Genomic DNA, 18873 nt, shown 5'->3' on the forward strand with positions numbered 1-18873 from the left:
CTCCATCTGGAGATCATGTCTTCTGTCAGACTTGGCTGTATGTGAGACTCAAAATTGCACATACCAAGTTCCCTCAGTTGAGGGATGAGCATGTTTTTACATGACTTGATTCTTAAAATGGTACCTGTGGAACACAAGCTAAGCTATTTACTCTTACATTTAAAGAATATGTAAGGGTAGATCTTTAAGGGTCATAGGCTCATAGAATAGCTCAGGTTGGAAGGCACCTCTCGAGATGGTTCAACCATATCCAGCTGGGATTTGATTTGACTAACTCCAAGCATGGAGACTCCACAGCCTCTCTGGGCAACCTGCAATCCTTACAGTAAAGGAGCTTTTGCTTGTGTCTAAACAATGCAAGACTTCATATTTCAAGGGATTTTTTTGTATTTCCATTTATGCCCATTGCTTTGTGTCCTTTCACAGGGCACCAATGAGGAGAGGCTGCCACTGTCATCTTTACTCCCACCTATAAGATATATATTAGACAGTGATAAGACCCTACCCTGAGCCTTCTCCTCTCCAGGCTGAGCAGTCCCAGCTCTCTCAGCCTCTCCCCACATGACAGACGCTCCAGGCCCTGTACTGATCTTTGTGGGCCTGTGCTGGGCTTGCCCCAGTATGTCCACATCTTTCTCATAGCAGGGAGCTCAGCTGAACGCAGCACTCCACATCTGTCTCACCAGGGCTCACCCAGGGAAAGGACCACCTCCCTGGAACCTGCTGGCAATTCTCGGCCTCAGGCAGCCCAGGGTGTTCGTGGCTGCCTTTGCCACCAGGGTACATTGTTGGCTCGTGGTCATCTCCGTGTCTACCAGGATGACCAGGTCTTTCTGCAAAGCTGCTTTCCAGCCGTTCAGTCCCAGAGTCCATGGGGTTATTCCTCCCCTGGTGCAGGACCTGTTATTTCCCTGCGTTGAACTTGGTAAGATTCCCGTAGGCCCCGAGAGATCTCCAGCCTGTCAAGGTTCCTTTGAATGGCAGCACCTTCACCTGGTATGTCAGCCACTCCTCCTGGTTTTCCTACTGTCTGCAGACTTGCTGAGTGTGTGCTCTGCGCCATCATCCAAGTCCTTAATGCAGACACTAAACAGGACTGGTCCCAGTATCTGCCCCTGGGGTACACCGCTAGGGACTGGCCTCCACCTGGACTTTGGGCCACTGATCACAACGCTTTAAGCCCAGCAGTGCAACTGGTTTTCAGTCCATCTTGCTGTCCACTCACCTAGCCCACACTTCATCAGTTTGTCTTTGAGGATGCTACAGGAGACAGCGTTGAAAGCCTTACTGAAGTAGAGATAAACAAGAGCCGCTGCTCTCCCTTTATCCATCAAGCCAGTTGTCTCTTCACAGAAGGCTCCCATCTTGGTGAAGCGTGATTTCCCCTTTGGAAATCCACACCAAACACTCCCAAGCACCTTCCTGTGCTTTGTGCGTCTGGGAAACAGTTCTTTTCGCAATTAGTTGCTCCATTGTCTTTTCCGAGGGCTTGAGGTGAGGCTGGCCAGCCTCTAGTTCCCTGGAACTTCCACCTCCTTGCCCATCTTGAGGGTATTTTTGACATTTGCTTTCTACCAGTCCTCAGGAACCTTCTGTGATCATCATGTTTTCCACCATGTTTACATGATCCCAGTGAAGTCATAGCGCTGTAACTGCATGCAGACTTCTAATTCCTCCTCTTTGTTCCTCATTAGTGTACATTGGTGTGCATTAGTGTACAGGCCCTGCAGAGAGGCACCCAGTCCTGCTGATGCCCTGAAAAAGTGTGAGAGCTTTCTCCTAACACTGTCCTATAGGCACTCGCTTATTGACATGGAAATGCTTGAAGAGGGCCCCTTTCAGCCCTGTGTTGTTGATTACACGTGAACTTCCTGTTCACATCATCCCTCTGCTTCCCATCATGGTTTGCAGCTTCGCCATGGATGTGCCCTTCTGCCCCCGTCAGCCCTGGTTTAAAGCTCTCCTTACCAGGCCAGGCAGCCTGTTGGTGCAGATCATTTTGCTCCACAGTCAGATGAATCCTGCCTTGTCCAAGCAACTCTTGATCCTCAAAGGGACATCCATGAACATAAAAACTAGAACCCTGCCACTGACACCAGCTGTGCAACCATGGAGGATGAATGAGTATTGTTTAACTATATAAAAACAACTGTCATATTGTCTAAATGTATCTAATTTAATTAAACAAAATTATATGCTTTATGCAAATCTTGCATGACGTTTAAGAAATTAGGTAAGAGAACTTTCTTTGGAGGGTAATTAGAGGCTAAAATACTTTTCTGAATTTGAATGGATGTTGCTTTGATAGACAGCCACTTAGTCATGATGAAAGAACAGTTTAGTATTAAACCAGTTCAAACCACTTACTTACAAAGATTTTTTTTTTTTTTGACGGACACAACGATCACACACAATCTATTAATTACCAAGACTAGCATGTTCTTTCATTTCCTATAAGACTTCAGCATTATTTTCAGTGAATGCATCTGTAGCTAGATAGAGGTTGCCTTGCTCTGTTCAGTATGCCTGTTGCGAAATGCCTATGGTTCTTCAAGAAAAAGGCTGTGTTTTTCAGTAGTAGTCCTTTTTCTTTAAGAATACTCATCAGGTAGCAAGTCTTTTCTGTGTCTGTTTTTCTCTTTAGCACTTGCATGTCTTCCCCCAGGCCTTCCCTTTTCTCCAAGCACACAAGTTGTGTTTATTACTTAGAAGATGCTGACCAGAAGAATCTTAGAATTGTAATTCAGGTTTTTTCCTGCCCGCTCCATGCTCCCTTGTTGCCTTAAAGGGTCTTTCTTTCAGCACACCTTTCTTTTTGTAATGAAATTTTCTTTAACAGTTGGAAGGTAAGGGAGGAGGACCTTATGGAGTTGTAAGTCCTGTTTTCTGCTTTTTCTTTTTTTTTTTTTTTTTTTTTTAAGTAAAAAGGCATGTGTGTGAGATTTGGTTCTCAAGGAATTTGTCATGATTTTGTATAGTGCACTGAGTTTATCCATTGCTTAAAAAAAATATTCAGTCTTTAGAGTATTAGCTTTATTTCTTTTTCTGGTGTACAGAAATACTTGATCTTTTTAAAAAACTGTCTTCACTATTGATTGTGAGACCTACTCCCCGATTTCTGTAGGACTTGTAGTTATATGGCTATGAGAGTAACTTCTCTGGGAGATGAGACAGTTACTTACATTCCTGTCACCTCAAGATTGAGAGACATGGTTATGTATTTGAAAGATAAATTCTGAAACTGTAGTTCAACTTAAACCTGATGTGCAGGATGGTATGGTTATTCTTCCCTACTCGGGAATAGATTTTGCTGTTATTTGGAGGAAAATCTCCATGCTCTGGTTTAAACCTTGACTGGGTTCTAACTTGTCTCACCGAACAGGAAACCTTGGCTTATAAGTAATTAATTTAAATTATTTATTGTTCTTGTCACTTCATTTTTTTTCTAGTGAAAGACTGACTCTCTGTTGCTGAATGTGTTAAACCAGTTCAATTTGGGAAGCAAAGCAAAATAAAGCTTTCCTGTCTAAATGTTTGTTCATTTCACTGAAACAAATGCTGCCGTTTTCTCAAAGGAGGATATACTTGTCTGTATGCATTTAAATATTAAATAACTTAACAGGTTTGGTTTTATTAGGAAATGGTAAATTATGCTTGTCACTTGTGCTTATTAGAAGTGTTTTTACTTGTGGTTTGTGGTACGGTTAGCTTTTGATGTAGTTGCAGTGTACTTGAAATGCACAAAAGGTTTTCTTATTAAGCAAAGCTACCTTTGCATCTTATAGTTAAGTACAAAATGTTCATCAAGCATTGATTTATTTAACAGATTTAAGTAAAAAATATTCATACGAGTTAATGAGCTGAAATTGGTTTGAGTACCGAGTTCTTCAAGGGGTTTTAGGTGTTGCAGATCTTGTTTTTTCATGGAGTGAAAAAACAGGGAAAAAAATTTTCCTGCTCCTTCATTTGTTTTAGGTTTTCAGTTTTGAATGGGTTAGTCAGAAAGAAAATAATTCTGTGGGTGGGCTGTGAGCCCTTTTGCTTCTCTAGGAACTGCCACTGGTTCTGGTGCTTGGCTTCTCTGGAAGGAGTGTTACTGACGCTGGAGGGTTAGGAGATCCCCATGCCATACAGCCGTCTTTCACAGCTTTATCCACCTGGACATTGTGTTCTTTTATTGCTTCTGGGAACACAAAGTGGGGTCAGAACTGGGTCAGTTACCTTCTGTGCACTCCAGTGTTCAACTTTGTTGTTGAGCACTCAGTTTCTCCATTTCCAAGATTTTAAATGAATTTCCAACACAGAAGTTTTTGGGTGTTGGTTTTTTAACTTTTGTCCAAAGCTGTAAGAGTATGTTTCATCATTGTTTTTTCTTTCATCCTAATACCAAAATGATTCTTTCCAAAATAGGCAAAGTTTGCTTTAGTGTAGCATGGTTTGTAATACATTGTGCAGAATACCAATAATTATACAAGTTGGTAAGGAATTAATTCTGGTGTTCCTGTTCTCTTCAACAAAACTCACTACAAATACTTGTAATAGAGGTGCTGTAGGATTTTAAAGATATAATTGTTTCTGGCACCAAGGGAACATTGTCTTCAAGTTGTGATTTGATTCACATCATCACCTTCAGTGTTTTACTGTCATCTTCGCATTCCTTGTCAAAATGTGACAAAGGTACACATGATTTTTTGTTGTGTTCAGCACATTTCTGTCACTGCATTTTTTGTGCATTTTCTGTTGTTTGTGAGGCAGAAGATCCTACCTTTGGTTGGCACGTAAACGTGTATCAACTGGATCTTTGTGTACACTGCTTCAGCCCTTGGAACCGTTCTCCCTTTGGTTTTGGTGCACCATCTATCAAAGTTGTGTTAATGTCTGTCAACTTGTTGGGTGGAGTATGGACAGTTAATTTCAGTGTACCTGGAAAAAAAAAACCCACAAAACCCTAGAGGGGAAAATTTTGGCAACATGGGATGTGTTTCTGTTGCTGTTAACATTTCCTAAGAGTGTACATTTTTGGGAAATGTAACTTTGAATGCATTGTCCGAGTACGGCAAATACTCAGTAAAAGCTCTTTGAAACAAACTTACTTATTAACTACTTGAATCTGGTCACTCCAACTCATCTGAATTAAATCTATCGTCCAATGAAAAGGCTGTATTGTGATGCTTCGTTCCTTGTGGCAAAAAGGCTTCCATCTTTTCTTTTGCTTTTGCTTATGGCATGTGTGCCTTTTTGTCCAGAGATAGATAGAAACCTTTTCTGAAAATCCTTCCTAATAAAATCTTTTTGCATCATCCTGTGGCTGTGGTTTATCAGTGCTAGAGACTTCTTACCACAAAATACTAGCAAAGCTAATGAAAAGGTTGCAAAAATGCAGAGGTTCAGAAATAATTCTTATGTACATTAATGAGTGGTGTAATGTACTGGAACGCAGTTCTTCCTGGCCATTTGTTCCTTTGTGTCATGGGAAGGATTAGCTAATATGAATTACTAAAGCTGATGGCAGAATTATTTTCTTACTATATAATTGCACTAATAAACAGCTGGGGTGGAAAAAAATATCAGGTCTAAACTGGGTGAATACAAGTGGTCTTCAAAATTACAGTTTTTGCCAAGGCCCTGAGAGTGATAGTTTTTCTTCTTGTGCAAAGTGAATGTGTAAGTGATTTTTTTTTTTTTTTTGGTATGTGTCTGTGGTGTAATATTTTTATAGTCATTCTGGTCAGTCTTTTCAGTCTGGTCTTAAGTGTCCCTTTTTGTTCCTTCACGTCTGCAGCCCCAGCAATCTACGGAAACTTTGTGTGTCTTCAGGAGAAATCCTTGCATCAGCGTGTTAGTTTTGTGCCCTGTCCCATTGTTTTTTAGATCTGGTATCTTAGCTTGTTTTCACGTAAGCATTCTCTCGTTGGAAGGTACTCTTTAGTGGTTTTTAATAAGGAATCTTCAAATAACTTGAAGTAATGATAATAGTAAAGCTATTCTTTGTATATTTATTTATTTTTAATCATTCCTTTTCTTAAATCACATCCATAGTTAGTGAGTTGGAGTAGAATTAGGACAGGGAATCTTGCTGTTTGATTGCTTGTCTGCAATTACAGACTTTCAGTTTATATTGACTCGCAGTTCAGGGGCGAGAGAATGTGTGTTGCTAGTCTTGCTTTTGCAAGAAAAAAGTTAAAATAGAATTTCACAGATGTTCACTGTGCTGAGAAGTTCGCAGGTTTTTAGAAGTATATGTTTGCTGGGGGGGAGGGGGCATGGCTGTACAGATGGGTTGCCAGGCAATTAATTCTTCCTACTTGGATTGCCTGCAATAGGAGACAATCCAGCTCTCATAAGCTGCGCAATATTATTTGCAAAAGGAAACTACCGAGTAACAATTTTCCTATTCTCTTCCTTCTTTCTTCTGTCTTCCCAGCCTCACTATAAACCTCCCTTCCTTTGCTGTGCATTTCTGAGAAACTGCTAATGATTGATATGATAGCAGTGCTGTCATTCTTTTTAAACAAAAAAAAAAAGTCATTTTTATTCTAGGTATTTTAGTAGAGTCCCATTAAGGATGTATTGCTGACTGAAATATTGGCATGAAGGGCTCTCACTGAGCTGAGCCCAGGAATTAAGAAGTCAGGAAATCGGCTGCTGCATTGCAAAAGAACCTTGTGTGACACAGTATCTCCTGATTGGGGGGATCATTACTGCTATTATGACTCGACTTGCGTAGGAATTTTAAATTTCATCTGAATGTCAGTAATAACCCTCTTAGCAAATTATCCTGAATAAAATCACGAAGGCATTTTATATAATAGGTGTTGAATTACTGGATAGATTTGCTAATTAAATACTCTTTGTTCTGCTGCAGTTGACATTACAGGGTAAGATCTTGAACAATTATTCTCAACAGCTGTACTTTGTTAAGGGAAAAATTAACTACAAAGTTTATTTTTTTTCCTACACTTGAAGTTGGCAGATTTTTGAAATGTGCTTGAAAAAAATTCCATCATGCAATTGGTAATGAGAAGATAAATATGCAGGTGTTGCTGTGAAATCAGATAACTACCGACTGCCTTATTAATGAATTTAGCAAACCTTTATAACCTTCTGTTTTGTAGCTGTTGGCACTTACAAGTGATCTCCTGTCAGAATGGGTAGCACTAGCATATGCCAGCCACTTGATGAAGCTAACTTGTCTGTGACCCTCTTCTTACTACCTGCACCCACTGCTGTCCTCAGAAACAATTAAGAAATGGTCTTTGCACAGCCAAACAATTTTTTTAGTAGGGGGTAATCCTGTTTAAAAAAAAAACAAGTTATCTTCTTAACTCTTAATAGTTATTTCAAGCATGAAGTAGAAAATGCCAGAGATCATCAAGGGAAAAAATGGTAGGCCTTCTTTTCTTTTACGTGTAAACTCTTAATTTCTCTGTTTCAGGGACTCCTGTTTGCTTTTGGAGTACTAAGGGAAAGGTATAACCTTTATCTGTAGGAGGTAGTTAATAAGTGAGAGAAAGTGGGGGGGTGGTGGTGGTGGTGAATAAGCTGGAATTCTGATTACTGTGTATGAAATTTGATGTCATGTACCAGTGATATGTTTCTTTAGAATAATTTCAAAACTCTGTGGAAAGGTGGTGGGGCGGTGCTGTCTGAATCACTAGGAGATGAATAGGAGTGGAATATCTTTTTTTAAGCCTCTGATTAAAATGGAATCGGGTGCGTCTCAGCACATACAGCCTAGAATGAATCTGCAGTTAAGACTCACCATTTTCCTGTTCTTCTTTGTCTACATAGAAGATTGAGGCCAGATGAGCTTTTTGCAGTTTGGGACTTCAGCAGGGTTCAGGCATCACATTGTCCAAGCACCTAGTTTGCAGCATCAGTGGATGGTCTTTACACCGACTGGATGTTTTGAGCTTCACCCAGAGAGTGTAAATCCATAGGTATCCATATGCGCTTGGGGAATAACCCCAATAAGGGCATTCATTGTGAGCTGGCTGTGTCAAGGCTCCATGGTTTGGAACTGAAGTGCCTTGAAGGGAATGGTATCTCACGTGTGCTTAGTTCGTGTCTTTGTACTTTGGGAGAGTGAGTCCGTCCTTAGGTGAAGCGATTTCTCTTTGAAGATGGAAGCGGCCAGAAAATGTGTCTGTACAGGAACTATGTTGAAACACAATATTAAATTTGCCAAGTCAAGCATTGTGAAACGAAGAATGCCAGGGGGCTATAGCTTTCAGTGCATAATTTACAACAAACTGAAAAAGCATAGTGGGACATCATACTTTAGCGTTCATCACTGTGGTTGTTGAAAGGTTCAGAAATGTTAAAGAAACTTGCCGTTAATGTTGAAGGAATGACAGTGTTGTCATCCTGATTGTGTACTGTTATGTAGAGGTGGACATTTCACCTTTGTTTTAGAATTGCTTGCTGCAGTAGCAATAATCAATATCGCAATAGTCAAGACAAGACTCTTGGACTCATTTTAGGCTCCTTGGCCTTATGAAAGTCATGAGATTTCCCTGAAGATGGTCTTACTCCCACTGAGCATGGCCGGCTCATCCCTGTTCGTCCTTTTTCTTTCCTCGTCCCTGCTAATTTCTACTGCTCAGAATCCTGTCACAGACTTCTTGACTACAAGTCATAATTCTACCTTTTTGGTGAATATGGACAAGGAGTATTGCAATTTAATGTATGAAAAATAATAAAAGTTAGACTAGGTTACAAAATTTAATATAACCTGTTAAAACAGTGTGTTGCTTGAATGTCTTTAAAGCTAGAATACCAAATTGTTTGGATTCACCTCGTGGACTCTGATCTATCATTGCTGTAACAAGTGGTTCAAAATAATGCTCTTTAAGAAAATTAAATATATACGAGCAGCAGGACTAGCTGAAAAAGAACTGAGGTTTATGCTGAGTGGGGATGGAAGGGACTAAAACCAGGAAACGGGGACTAACCAGGTGGAATCTGGAGCTGTGTGCCAGAGCACCCGGATGCTGACAAGAAAGGAAATGGGGAATACAGTGGAAACCTGGCCATGTGACTGAAGGAATGGACCAGATGTTGGTTCTCATGCAGCTGTGCAAACTTCACGAAGCCCTTCCTGCTGCAGCAGCTATGCATTTTGCTCATCAAGCTAGTTTTACTTTGTCTTTTCTCCGCTCCAGCTGTATCTGTGGCTTCAGATGATCTGCTATGGGTTGGAAGACCCCTCTCTGCTATGCTGACCAGTATTAGAGATGGAAGCAGTAGCCTAGTCATGTGAGGTCTCTATGGTTGCTTGTAAGGTTCAGAGAGTTGCTATTCAGAGCATTCAGGGAACTTGGGATGCACTCTTGGCTGAGGAACAAATCTGGTTACACACAGATTTGCCCATTGATTCAACATCTGTATCCTATCTCTGTCCCAGTCCTGGTTTCCATAAGGAGTTTGCTTTTTTGATGGCCCATTTTGAGATCATTACAAGGGTAATCAACCTTTTGACTAGGTTCTTGTTAAGTGAGAACCATCCAGGCTGTACTGAATAAGACAGGATGTTTTTGGGAAAAAACTCAATGACATGAAGAGACAAGATGATGGATATGAAGGAGACGACTGACCTAAATTACTGAAAAAGGCTTAATTCTGGCACTTCCTGATTATGTTTTATTTGAGCATTTGATTGAATGTTCTTTTTTTTCCTAAGGTAGAATGTGTATGTGCACATGCAATTTTGAGATTTGTTTTAATCTTGTTTTAGGGGAGTTAATAATAGCATTAATACAAGGTCAGATGAGAATTTACTCATGTAATAGGAGTATTGAGGTGACTGTGTGTTGCCAGGAGAGAGGTGGTGTGCTTTGTTTTGAAAGGTGAGAGTTAGCAACCTAATGGATATGTTTGCATGTGTTAGCTTGTAATTATATCATACACTAATCTTTGATTTTTATTTTTTTTTTAATTTCAGATTTTGATGCATACCAAGGAGATGGTGCAAAAGGTAATGCTGAGCATTTTCATTAAACAACAACGCTTGAGAGCACACCTGGTGAAATTTTTTTATTCTAGGAGAACTGTAACCCAAACAGACCTGAAATCACTTCTTAGGATGCCTGGTTTACAAATGTAATCCTTCCTAATGGATTATAGCGTTTTTCTTTTCCTACCACAGATATGATCTGGCCCCTGCTTGAAGCCTATGTGCGACTGTTTCAAGCAAATTAGCAACAGTGCTAATTAGAGTTTACTCATAGACCTGTTACACCATGTGTTCTAGTGTTTTATTACGGTTTATTTTTTTGGCATCCTTTAAACTCTGTCACAGGGTGGTTTTTTGAACTATATGGAGTTTAACATGGACATAGCCATGCTGCAGTTTTTACGGCTGCATTAATTTTCCACCACTGAAGACATCAGGGTTTCATTTTTTTCCAGTTAATATTATGTAATTGGATGCATCGGCCCGTTTTTTTGCTGATGACTCTTTTTGTTGACAATTTTCTTTTCACCTTTTTCCTTGCTGTGCCTTTCATGTGCATCTCAGGCTTTTTTATGTGCCTCAATTTGTCTAGAGTTTGCTCCATTATCCCAGAGTATTATGGCAGTCTGGCTGGTGTTGGAACACAGTCTTTTCCAAGTAGGGCATTTGAATGGTTACAAGGATCAGATTGAGAGATGATATGAAGAGTAAAGTGTCAGTCAGAGAGAAGGAATCAAGCAACTGTTTGTGGTCATCTCTAGGTGAAATTGTTCAGTAGTTCAACCTGGGGATAAAATCTTGTGGGACATAGTAGCTAGACCCTTATCCAAAAGGAGTGCCTTGTTCCCTGAAAGATCTGCTGCCTAGGGGAGGACTAACACAGGTAATTAGATTAAAGCCGAAGAAAAAAGATGAGAGTGGTAAGATGGAGAAGAGAGGGCTCTAGGGAGACCTTATCGCAGTCTTCCAGTCCTTACAGGGGGCCTATAAGAAAGATGGGGGCAATCTTTTTAGCAGGGCCTGCTGCGATAGGACAAGGAGTAATGGTTTTAAACTAAAAGAGAGTAGATTTAGGCTAGATGTAAGGAAGAAATTTTTTACACTGAGGGTGGTGAAACCCTGGCACAGGCTGCCCAGAGAGGTGGTAGAAGCCCCATCCCTGGAAACATTCAAGGTCAGGCTGGACGGGGCTCTGAGCAACCTGACCCAGCTAAAGATGTGCCTGCTCACTGCAGGGGGTTGGACTAGATGGCCTTTAATGGCACCTTCCAGCCTGAACTGTGCTATGATTCTATGAAATATGAATCCATATGCATAATCCTAAAAAGTGTAAAAAGAGCGGCCTGATCTGTACACTACTGTGGTATTCTCAGTTACTGTATCCACTAGCCAATTCTTTCACTAGATTTGTTTGAAATAGAGTATCTAAGTGTTTTGGGTTTTTTTAATCCAGAATGACTTTTTTTGCAGTAGTATTGTGTTGGCTACAAATGGGATAGGGTAGCTGACTGTAGTATTATCTTTCAAGCACGTTGGCTAAACGCCTTGTCTGAATTTGTCCAGCAGTCTTTGAGTCTAAGTGATCTTCTTGTGTCCTAGAGGTCCAAAAGTATTTCTGAGTAGAGTTCCTGCTGTTTCTCAAGATTAGACTTATTCACTGACTTATTTTTCTAGCATTCATTTAGTAAAATTTTAACTACTTATATTATGTACACAACTGAACAGTGATTTTAAATTCCAATATGTCTTAATGAAATGTACAGACTTCTCAGTAAAAACTTACTTTACATTTTTCTGATTTTTAGTATTTATTTAAAGGATAATACACAGATAATGATATTTTTGAATCTTGAAAAAAAAGATGGAGTACTGGTTTGTTTTTCAAAGCGATTTGTTTCATTTAGATGAACCTTGAAGTGATTTATGGAGACACAGATTCCATTATGATAAACACTAATAGCACCAATTTGGATGAGGTCTTCAAGCTGGGGAACAAGGTAAGGACTTTTTTGTTTTTGAAGCTTTCCTAAATGTCTCTGTCTAACAGAGTGGAGCAGACAGTATTAAGAGAGGATTCCATGGCATAAGCAGAGAATAGGCCATGAGGAAGAACAACTTGACAATGTATGGAAGCTATGGAGTTGTAAAGGCTCAGAGTGCCCTATCTGCAGGTGTAGCTACTGTGTGAATTTTTAAAAATGATTAAATTAAATTAAACATTTCATTGCATAATAAGCTTTTTAAACAATCCTAAGTTACCAGGAGACTATCTGAATACTTGGTAAGCCAAAATGTAAGGTACAATTCCTCGACGTTGGTTCCAGTTACAACACGAACACAATTTTTATTTTTTGTTTTGACCTGAGAGATGTCTGTCAGTTGAGTCTTGTTTAGTTATGTAGTATGTATTATAGTCTATATGCTACCAGATTTCCAGTATTAACTTCCAAGATATACTAGATACGGAAGAATCCGTTTGATTAGCAGTTGTCAATTGATGATGTGGAAGTTTTGTGTGTCTCTGAAATTGTAGAAGAGAAGTGAGTACACATATACATACATGTATACATAATACATGGAAAAATTGTAAGGAAAGTTTTGGTTAAAAACTGGTAAGGTGGGCCTAAAGCTAGACAAAAAACCAATGAGATCTTATGCTGAAAGTAGTGTTCCTGTCTTAGTGAGGGTATGCATTAGATGGCAAAAGAACTTTAATTTGTATAAAACTTCAGTGAGGCATGAGAAAAGGATAGCTTATAGTTGATGGTCTCTGAAAAGAGAAATGGAAATAATGGAGGAGTAAGTGGATAGGGAGATACTGAAAATCAAGAGGGGAAAAAAAGTTGTTAAGGAAAGAAAATGAAGAATAGATCATGTGAAGATAGAACAGGATGTCTGAGGAATGATATGGAGATACTCTGTTGAAGAAAGTAAAGTAAAAATGTACGAAGAAAGAAAAATGCAATGGGGAACTTTTAGCCAAACCAGTAGGTGGGCAAATGTGTACTGGAGCCAAAGTTTGTTGTTGAAGGTACATGCTGTTTTGAGCTGTTGCACTTCTATCCTCTTAGACTAGAGGTAAGAGATGTGGAGCTGCTTGATATTTGGCACTATATTAAAACATAGCAAGTGCAATTTCAAGCTTTTGTGTTTGTGTAGAAAAATGGCACCTTTTCCTCTCAAAGAAATCAGGCTGTAGAAAAAGTAGGCGTATAGTGGGGAAGGGTATAAATAAACATTTGCCCATTTGTGCATTTTTTTTCCTGAATGTACATGCACAGAGCACTGGTCTGTAGTCATAGTTCTCCCTCCCCTCCCTGGTTTAGGGGTTGGGGGGCAGGGCAGGGGGGAAGCGCCTTTGCAAGGCACCTTTTTTATAAAGCAATTTCCATATTCTGTCTGATGACCGTCTCTTTATCTTTTCCTAGTAAGTGGATCCCTATGCTGAAATCCCTTGTTTGCGTAATTTATGTGAGAGGCTAGATGGATTAGTTGCCCTAGTAGAATGGGCTGGAGGCAGTTATCTGCAAGGTCACATTCAGTCCCATGCTCCTCTGCCCTGCTTAATTTTGTTGGGGAGTTAGATATACCAAGCCATAAATCCTGAAGAAGCCAATGCGTGAACCTTAATTTTAATAGTAGCTCGTAGTAACTACTGTGTACTTAATTTCACGATTAATGATATCTGACGAGTCTTTAAAACGCGCATGCAAACGCACAGGGTGTAATGTTACTTGTTTTAAAACTTACGAACGATACACTTCTAGATGGAAGTTAAATTCGTCCATAGTTATTAAGGTGTTGCGTTTGGTTTTAATGTTGGTGCATTCACAGATCAAAAGTGAAGTGAACAAGCTCTATAAATTGTTGGAAATCGATATTGACGGAGTCTTTAAGTCCTTGCTGCTGTTAAAGAAGAAGAAATATGCTGCTCTGACTGTGGAACCAACAGGAGATGGGAAATATGTAACTAAACAAGAACTGAAAGGACTGGATATAGTCCGAAGAGACTGGTGCGATCTTTCAAAAGAAACTGGAAAGTGAGTTTCTTTGTGGTATTGTCCTCTTTGCTCCGTTTTAGACAGTACAAGCTTCATAAACATTTGCTATCCTGTGGCTGTTTCCTGCACAGTGCAGATTGGTAACTAACATGAGTGTTAGAGCATCTTAACCCATCTTTGTAGGAGAATGTTACATTTTGGTATGGGTAACAGATTATATTTGTGCAAGTCCAAATGCCTCTGATTTCACTGTCTGATTTTTGCATGCTCTGTGGAAGCTGTGCATTTGAGTCCCTGCAGTTTTGTGTATGCAGTTTAATAAATCACGGCTGAAATCTTGTGAAAATGGTAGGCGCTATCAGCGTTTGGAGTCATGGGGTTTAGGTCAGCTTTTGTCTTCAAAGATGGCTCAAGAAGCTGGTGGTCAGCTCTTCCAGCATCCTCTCGTAAAGCTGGAAGGACACTGGGTGCAGCCTGAGGAGATGATCCCTTCCTCCAAGAGTGTTTCTCTTCCATTTTTCAAGTGAGACTCTTCTGATACTTTGTTATGATGGAGACTGGATTGATGATTTATTAATTGTCATTCCATTGGGCATTTTTGTACTTAAATTCAATAGAAGTAATACATTTAGCAGTGTAGAAAGAAAATTGGAGTGGGTGGAAAGGTGGTCATCTGGGGGCTGACTCAACTTACATTGCATACTGCCTCTTGAAAACTTAACTTGAATTGTGGCCCAAATGTATCCAAAAATGAATACTTTTTTACATCTGTAAAAATACACCACACACTTGCTTACTGTTCTTAAGACTTGCATTTTCTAAGAAAAGATGCATCATAATAGAAGCAAATTTTTCCAAGTTAGGAATGTATTAGTAATTAAAGCTATACAAATGTTTGAGAGTGTTCTTTAGTGACTAACTCTTGTGCAGCTGGCGGATCTTCCAACCACATTTTACAGAAATAGGCAAGACTTTGCTTACTTGATATGTTCTCTTCTCCCCCATCTTAAGATACCTGCTATGGAATAATAAATGGCAAAATGAAATGGGAGCAGAAAATAGGAACCAGTTGCACTCAAAATTCCAAATCACTGTTTCACATTAGAACTATTTACAATAATTTGCTTTTAGTAAAATAAGTAAATAAATAAAACACAACATGAAATATCCTCGCAAATTTCTATACATTTTGCATCAGGCTTCATCCTCAGGCTCTTAATTTCTAGAAGTAACCCAGGGGAAGAGGGGATTGTGTTTATTGTAATGGTTTTGCTTTGTGTGTTTTAAGCTTTTCTTTATTTCTGGTCTGGTTTTACAGCTATGTAATTGGTCAGATTCTTTCTGATCAGCCCCGAGACGTAATCGTGGAAAATATTCAAAGGCGGCTTATAGAAATTGGAGAAAATGTGATCAATGGCCAGATCCCAGTCAATCAGTTTGAAATAAACAAGGTAAATGATGTCTCAGCTCTTCTGTCTCAGAAAAACTGTACTGTTCCTGGCTATATTGACTGCTGATTAAGAATCTTTTTAATCCTTATGATGCTGTGAAATATCAGGAGTTTTATTAGGTACTGAATAGCATGGAACACACTGCAAAGATCCTACAATATGAGAAAATGTACCTTGTGGGGCTGGAGGCCAGTCTTCCCTCCTCAGAATAATAACTTTGTGTCTTGTCCCCTCCTGCCATCTGCCCCACTGATTCTGCACTTTGAGAATGACATGATAGCTCATGCCTTCAGAGAAGTTTTCTCCTAAATCATTATTTTATATTTTAGGTTTAAAATATGTAACATAAACTGACGAGTGCAATGGAAAAGAATCAAATGTTCTGTTTTCTAGAAAATCGATATAAAAGCATACTATCATTAGTTTATTTCCCTTCAAAGCTCTATAGAAGAAAGCTAATACTCATTTTTAGATCTCATTCAAGACTTTCCTGCAGCAAGAAGTAAAATACTCTGCTTTATCTACAGGAGTTTTAGCACCCAACATTGTGGTTTTGGTTTATTTTTATGAATCCTCAATGAAACCTGTATTTTTAACTTCAGAAGCCTCCCCCCCCGCCCCAGATAGGGGTGTGTTTCACTAAGGAATTGGGTGTTTTATGCCCCTCTCATGCTTCTAATAAAAGAGATTTCCCAAATTTGCTCCATCCAATGTCTCTTTCTTTTGCCAGCCGGACATCTGTCTGCTCAGTAAGACTGTGTTAATCAATCTGTTAAGAAATGTGTTCAGGTTGTCATACGAGTGTTAGAGAAATCAGTGATTTTTATGGTCAACTTGAAAAAAAGACTGTACTGATGCAAATATTCTCAGAGTACTTAGTATCCCTGTAAAAGATATATATGGAATAATTTTCACTTCAAATGCTGAATGTTTCTGTGTTACTACTTTGGAAAAAAATAATTCATGTATTTCACTATTAAGTCAAATGTGTAAGTTATTTCTAAGAATTGAGATGATGGTAAACATTTAAATAGAGCATTTCATTTTATGTAAAGGAAAAACTTCCTGTGGAATCTCAGTAGTATGAGATACATGGAAATATTTAAATCCAGTTGTATTCTCCTGCTGCAGAGCTTGTTAAATACACTTAACTACTTGATATTCAGATTTACTTTATGACCTGAACTGGTGCACGGGTAAGAGGCTAATCTCTGGCTGTATTTTTGTATTTTGCATAATGTTTTCATCTTCAATTTGGTTTGATTTTAAAACAATTGCGTTGTATCTGTAACTGGTTTGAACTGTTGTGCTTTTAATGTAATGCATGTTTCAGACAGTAATTGTAAGAGCATCCTCTTATTTTATTAATAGTAACATTTTTAAGTATGAAGGACTGGTACCTAGACGTTAATATCTGGAAAATACCTTTGTTACAATTTTTTCATCTTACTTCTTTGGCTTGCAAATCCACTTGTGAATAGTAGATGGATGAAGATAGCTACCATGTAATCTTGCCTTTTAAAGTTTTGAGATGTCCATGACTGGAGTAAAATGCTTTTCTCATAGTTATGTTTCTGTTTTGTCCTTTGATCTCTTAGGCATTGACAAAAGATCCACAGGATTATCCTGACAAAAAAAGCTTGCCACATGTGCATGTTGCCATGTGGATAAACTCTCATGGAGGCCGAAAGGTGAAGGCAGGAGACACAGTGTCATATATCATTTGTCAGGTAAAAATGCCTTTATAGCTAAATACTAGGCATTGTTTTGAGAGATGGCAAAGAAAACCAACTCAGCTCCTGGAAGAAATGTTTTGGCATTTCTTCGTAGTGATATTATGTTAATAGTTTAAAATAGTCAGTTTTCTGTACTAAATTTAGTTGTATAGATCCAGAAAGAAACCGTTGTGATCAGCTCAGCTCATCTGTCTTATTTCTGTATAGTGGTTGATAAAATTTCTGCAAATTAATTTCTGTTTGGAACTAGAACTTACTTGTGAGGAAAATATTCAGTCTTCATTTTAAGGAGATGAAAATTCTGATGGTGAAGCACCTGTCATTCTTGGAAAGCTAAGTGGTGATGGTGATTAAATAGTGTCGTTGTTATTTCCAGTCCCAGCCTGTGTCTTTTCAATTCATAGTCATTGGATCTGGCAGTATCTCTGTTGGACAGACCGGGGAATTTGAGAAACTTCCTGTTTTCAGGGGTTTATCCTATAAGTGGTTATTATTATCTCACAAGTATATACTCCACTTTGGATTTGCTATCAAGAAGAAAAGTGTAGGTTGGGTTAGACGGACCAAAGGATCTCTTATGCCAAACTGATGGACCTGGCAATATGACTTCTATGGTGGACTGCTGTTTCAGCTCCTTTATCGTTAAAAACTGAAAGACAGCGTATGTTATTTTGTTGAGAGTTCTTAGCCTGGCGTGACAAAGCTGCCAACACTACTGAGAGCTGGGCCATGGGTGTGACTGAGCAATGGCACAATACAAGAGAAGAATGTACTTGTTGAAAGAAGGGAGCTGAAGGAATTGCATTGTAATTATTTTTGCAAAGCAGCTGGATGAGCTGAATAGTCCTAAATTAATTTTGTTCTGAATACTAAGTTGTCTGAAAGGAGTAGGAGGGACGAATGGCTTTCAGTCTGTCTTTATTAGCGATGGATTTTCAGTCCACGGCTGCTGACCCTATTGAAGCCAGTAGCTCGTCTTAACTGAAAAATAAAGATGTCATATGTTATTGCATTAGTTTTATTTTGCTGTAAGAAAGACAAAAAAGAGACTGTACTTAGGAAAAAATAAGCTGTGGTACCGTCCCCCCCATACCCCACCCCATCCCCATTAAGGTTTACTTCTATTGCTGAATGCTTGCTAAAATACTACTTTAAGTTCTGCTCTAAGATTTTTGACACACGTTAAAAATAAAATTTCCTAGTGTAGTTGTGGACTGCGAATATGATTCTACGGACTGAGTGAGTTACGTTTTCCAGAACAGTACCATCTTCTTAGAGTTGATACTTAATTCCTCCATGAATACTGCTTTCAATTTAATTATTGCCTTCCCAAATGGAATTATTTTCTCCTTACCTTCTTCTTTCAAGTTGGAGAATAATGTAATGTATACTCTAACCTCTGAGTGGTGTTTCTCTCTTGGCTCGAGATGTCATCATGCGTTCTTTTCAGTATTTCCAAATATTTCAGCATTTGCTCTTTCAAACCGATACTATCGCCTCTGTCACTTATTCGCATGCCAATGAATGATGGCCATTCTCTGACCATTCAATTTGTTTCTTTATAGAATAAAATATAAATTTCCTAGTAAAATAGATATAGTTTTGATACCCATGACTTAGAATTTGCGTGTTGTGCAAAATGATAATGCTAGTTTAGTACAAAGTGAATCCAGAATGCATACCCTCTGCGTATTTTTAACTGGGCTGATGGTTACAATGTGTTTTCATTG

The 18873-nt window shown here is 38.9% G+C and overlaps 1 protein-coding gene across 1 annotated transcript in view; it reads left to right on the forward strand.

Annotated features, from left to right (window-relative positions):
* POLA1 (DNA polymerase alpha 1, catalytic subunit) overlaps positions 1-18873 on the forward strand; it is a 204000-nt gene that overhangs the window by 65268 nt on the left and 119859 nt on the right. The window contains exons 27-31 of the mRNA XM_086468624.1: positions 9944-9976; positions 11860-11952; positions 13790-13995; positions 15275-15407; positions 17006-17137. Of these exons, the coding sequence (XP_086324750.1) occupies positions 9944-9976; positions 11860-11952; positions 13790-13995; positions 15275-15407; positions 17006-17137 (597 nt within the window). The remainder of the gene's footprint in view (positions 1-9943; positions 9977-11859; positions 11953-13789; positions 13996-15274; positions 15408-17005; positions 17138-18873) is intronic.

This window comes from Leptosomus discolor, chromosome 1 (genome assembly GCF_034619465.1).
Source record: "Leptosomus discolor isolate bLepDis1 chromosome 1, bLepDis1.hap2, whole genome shotgun sequence".
Lineage (NCBI taxonomy): Eukaryota > Metazoa > Chordata > Aves > Leptosomiformes > Leptosomidae > Leptosomus > Leptosomus discolor.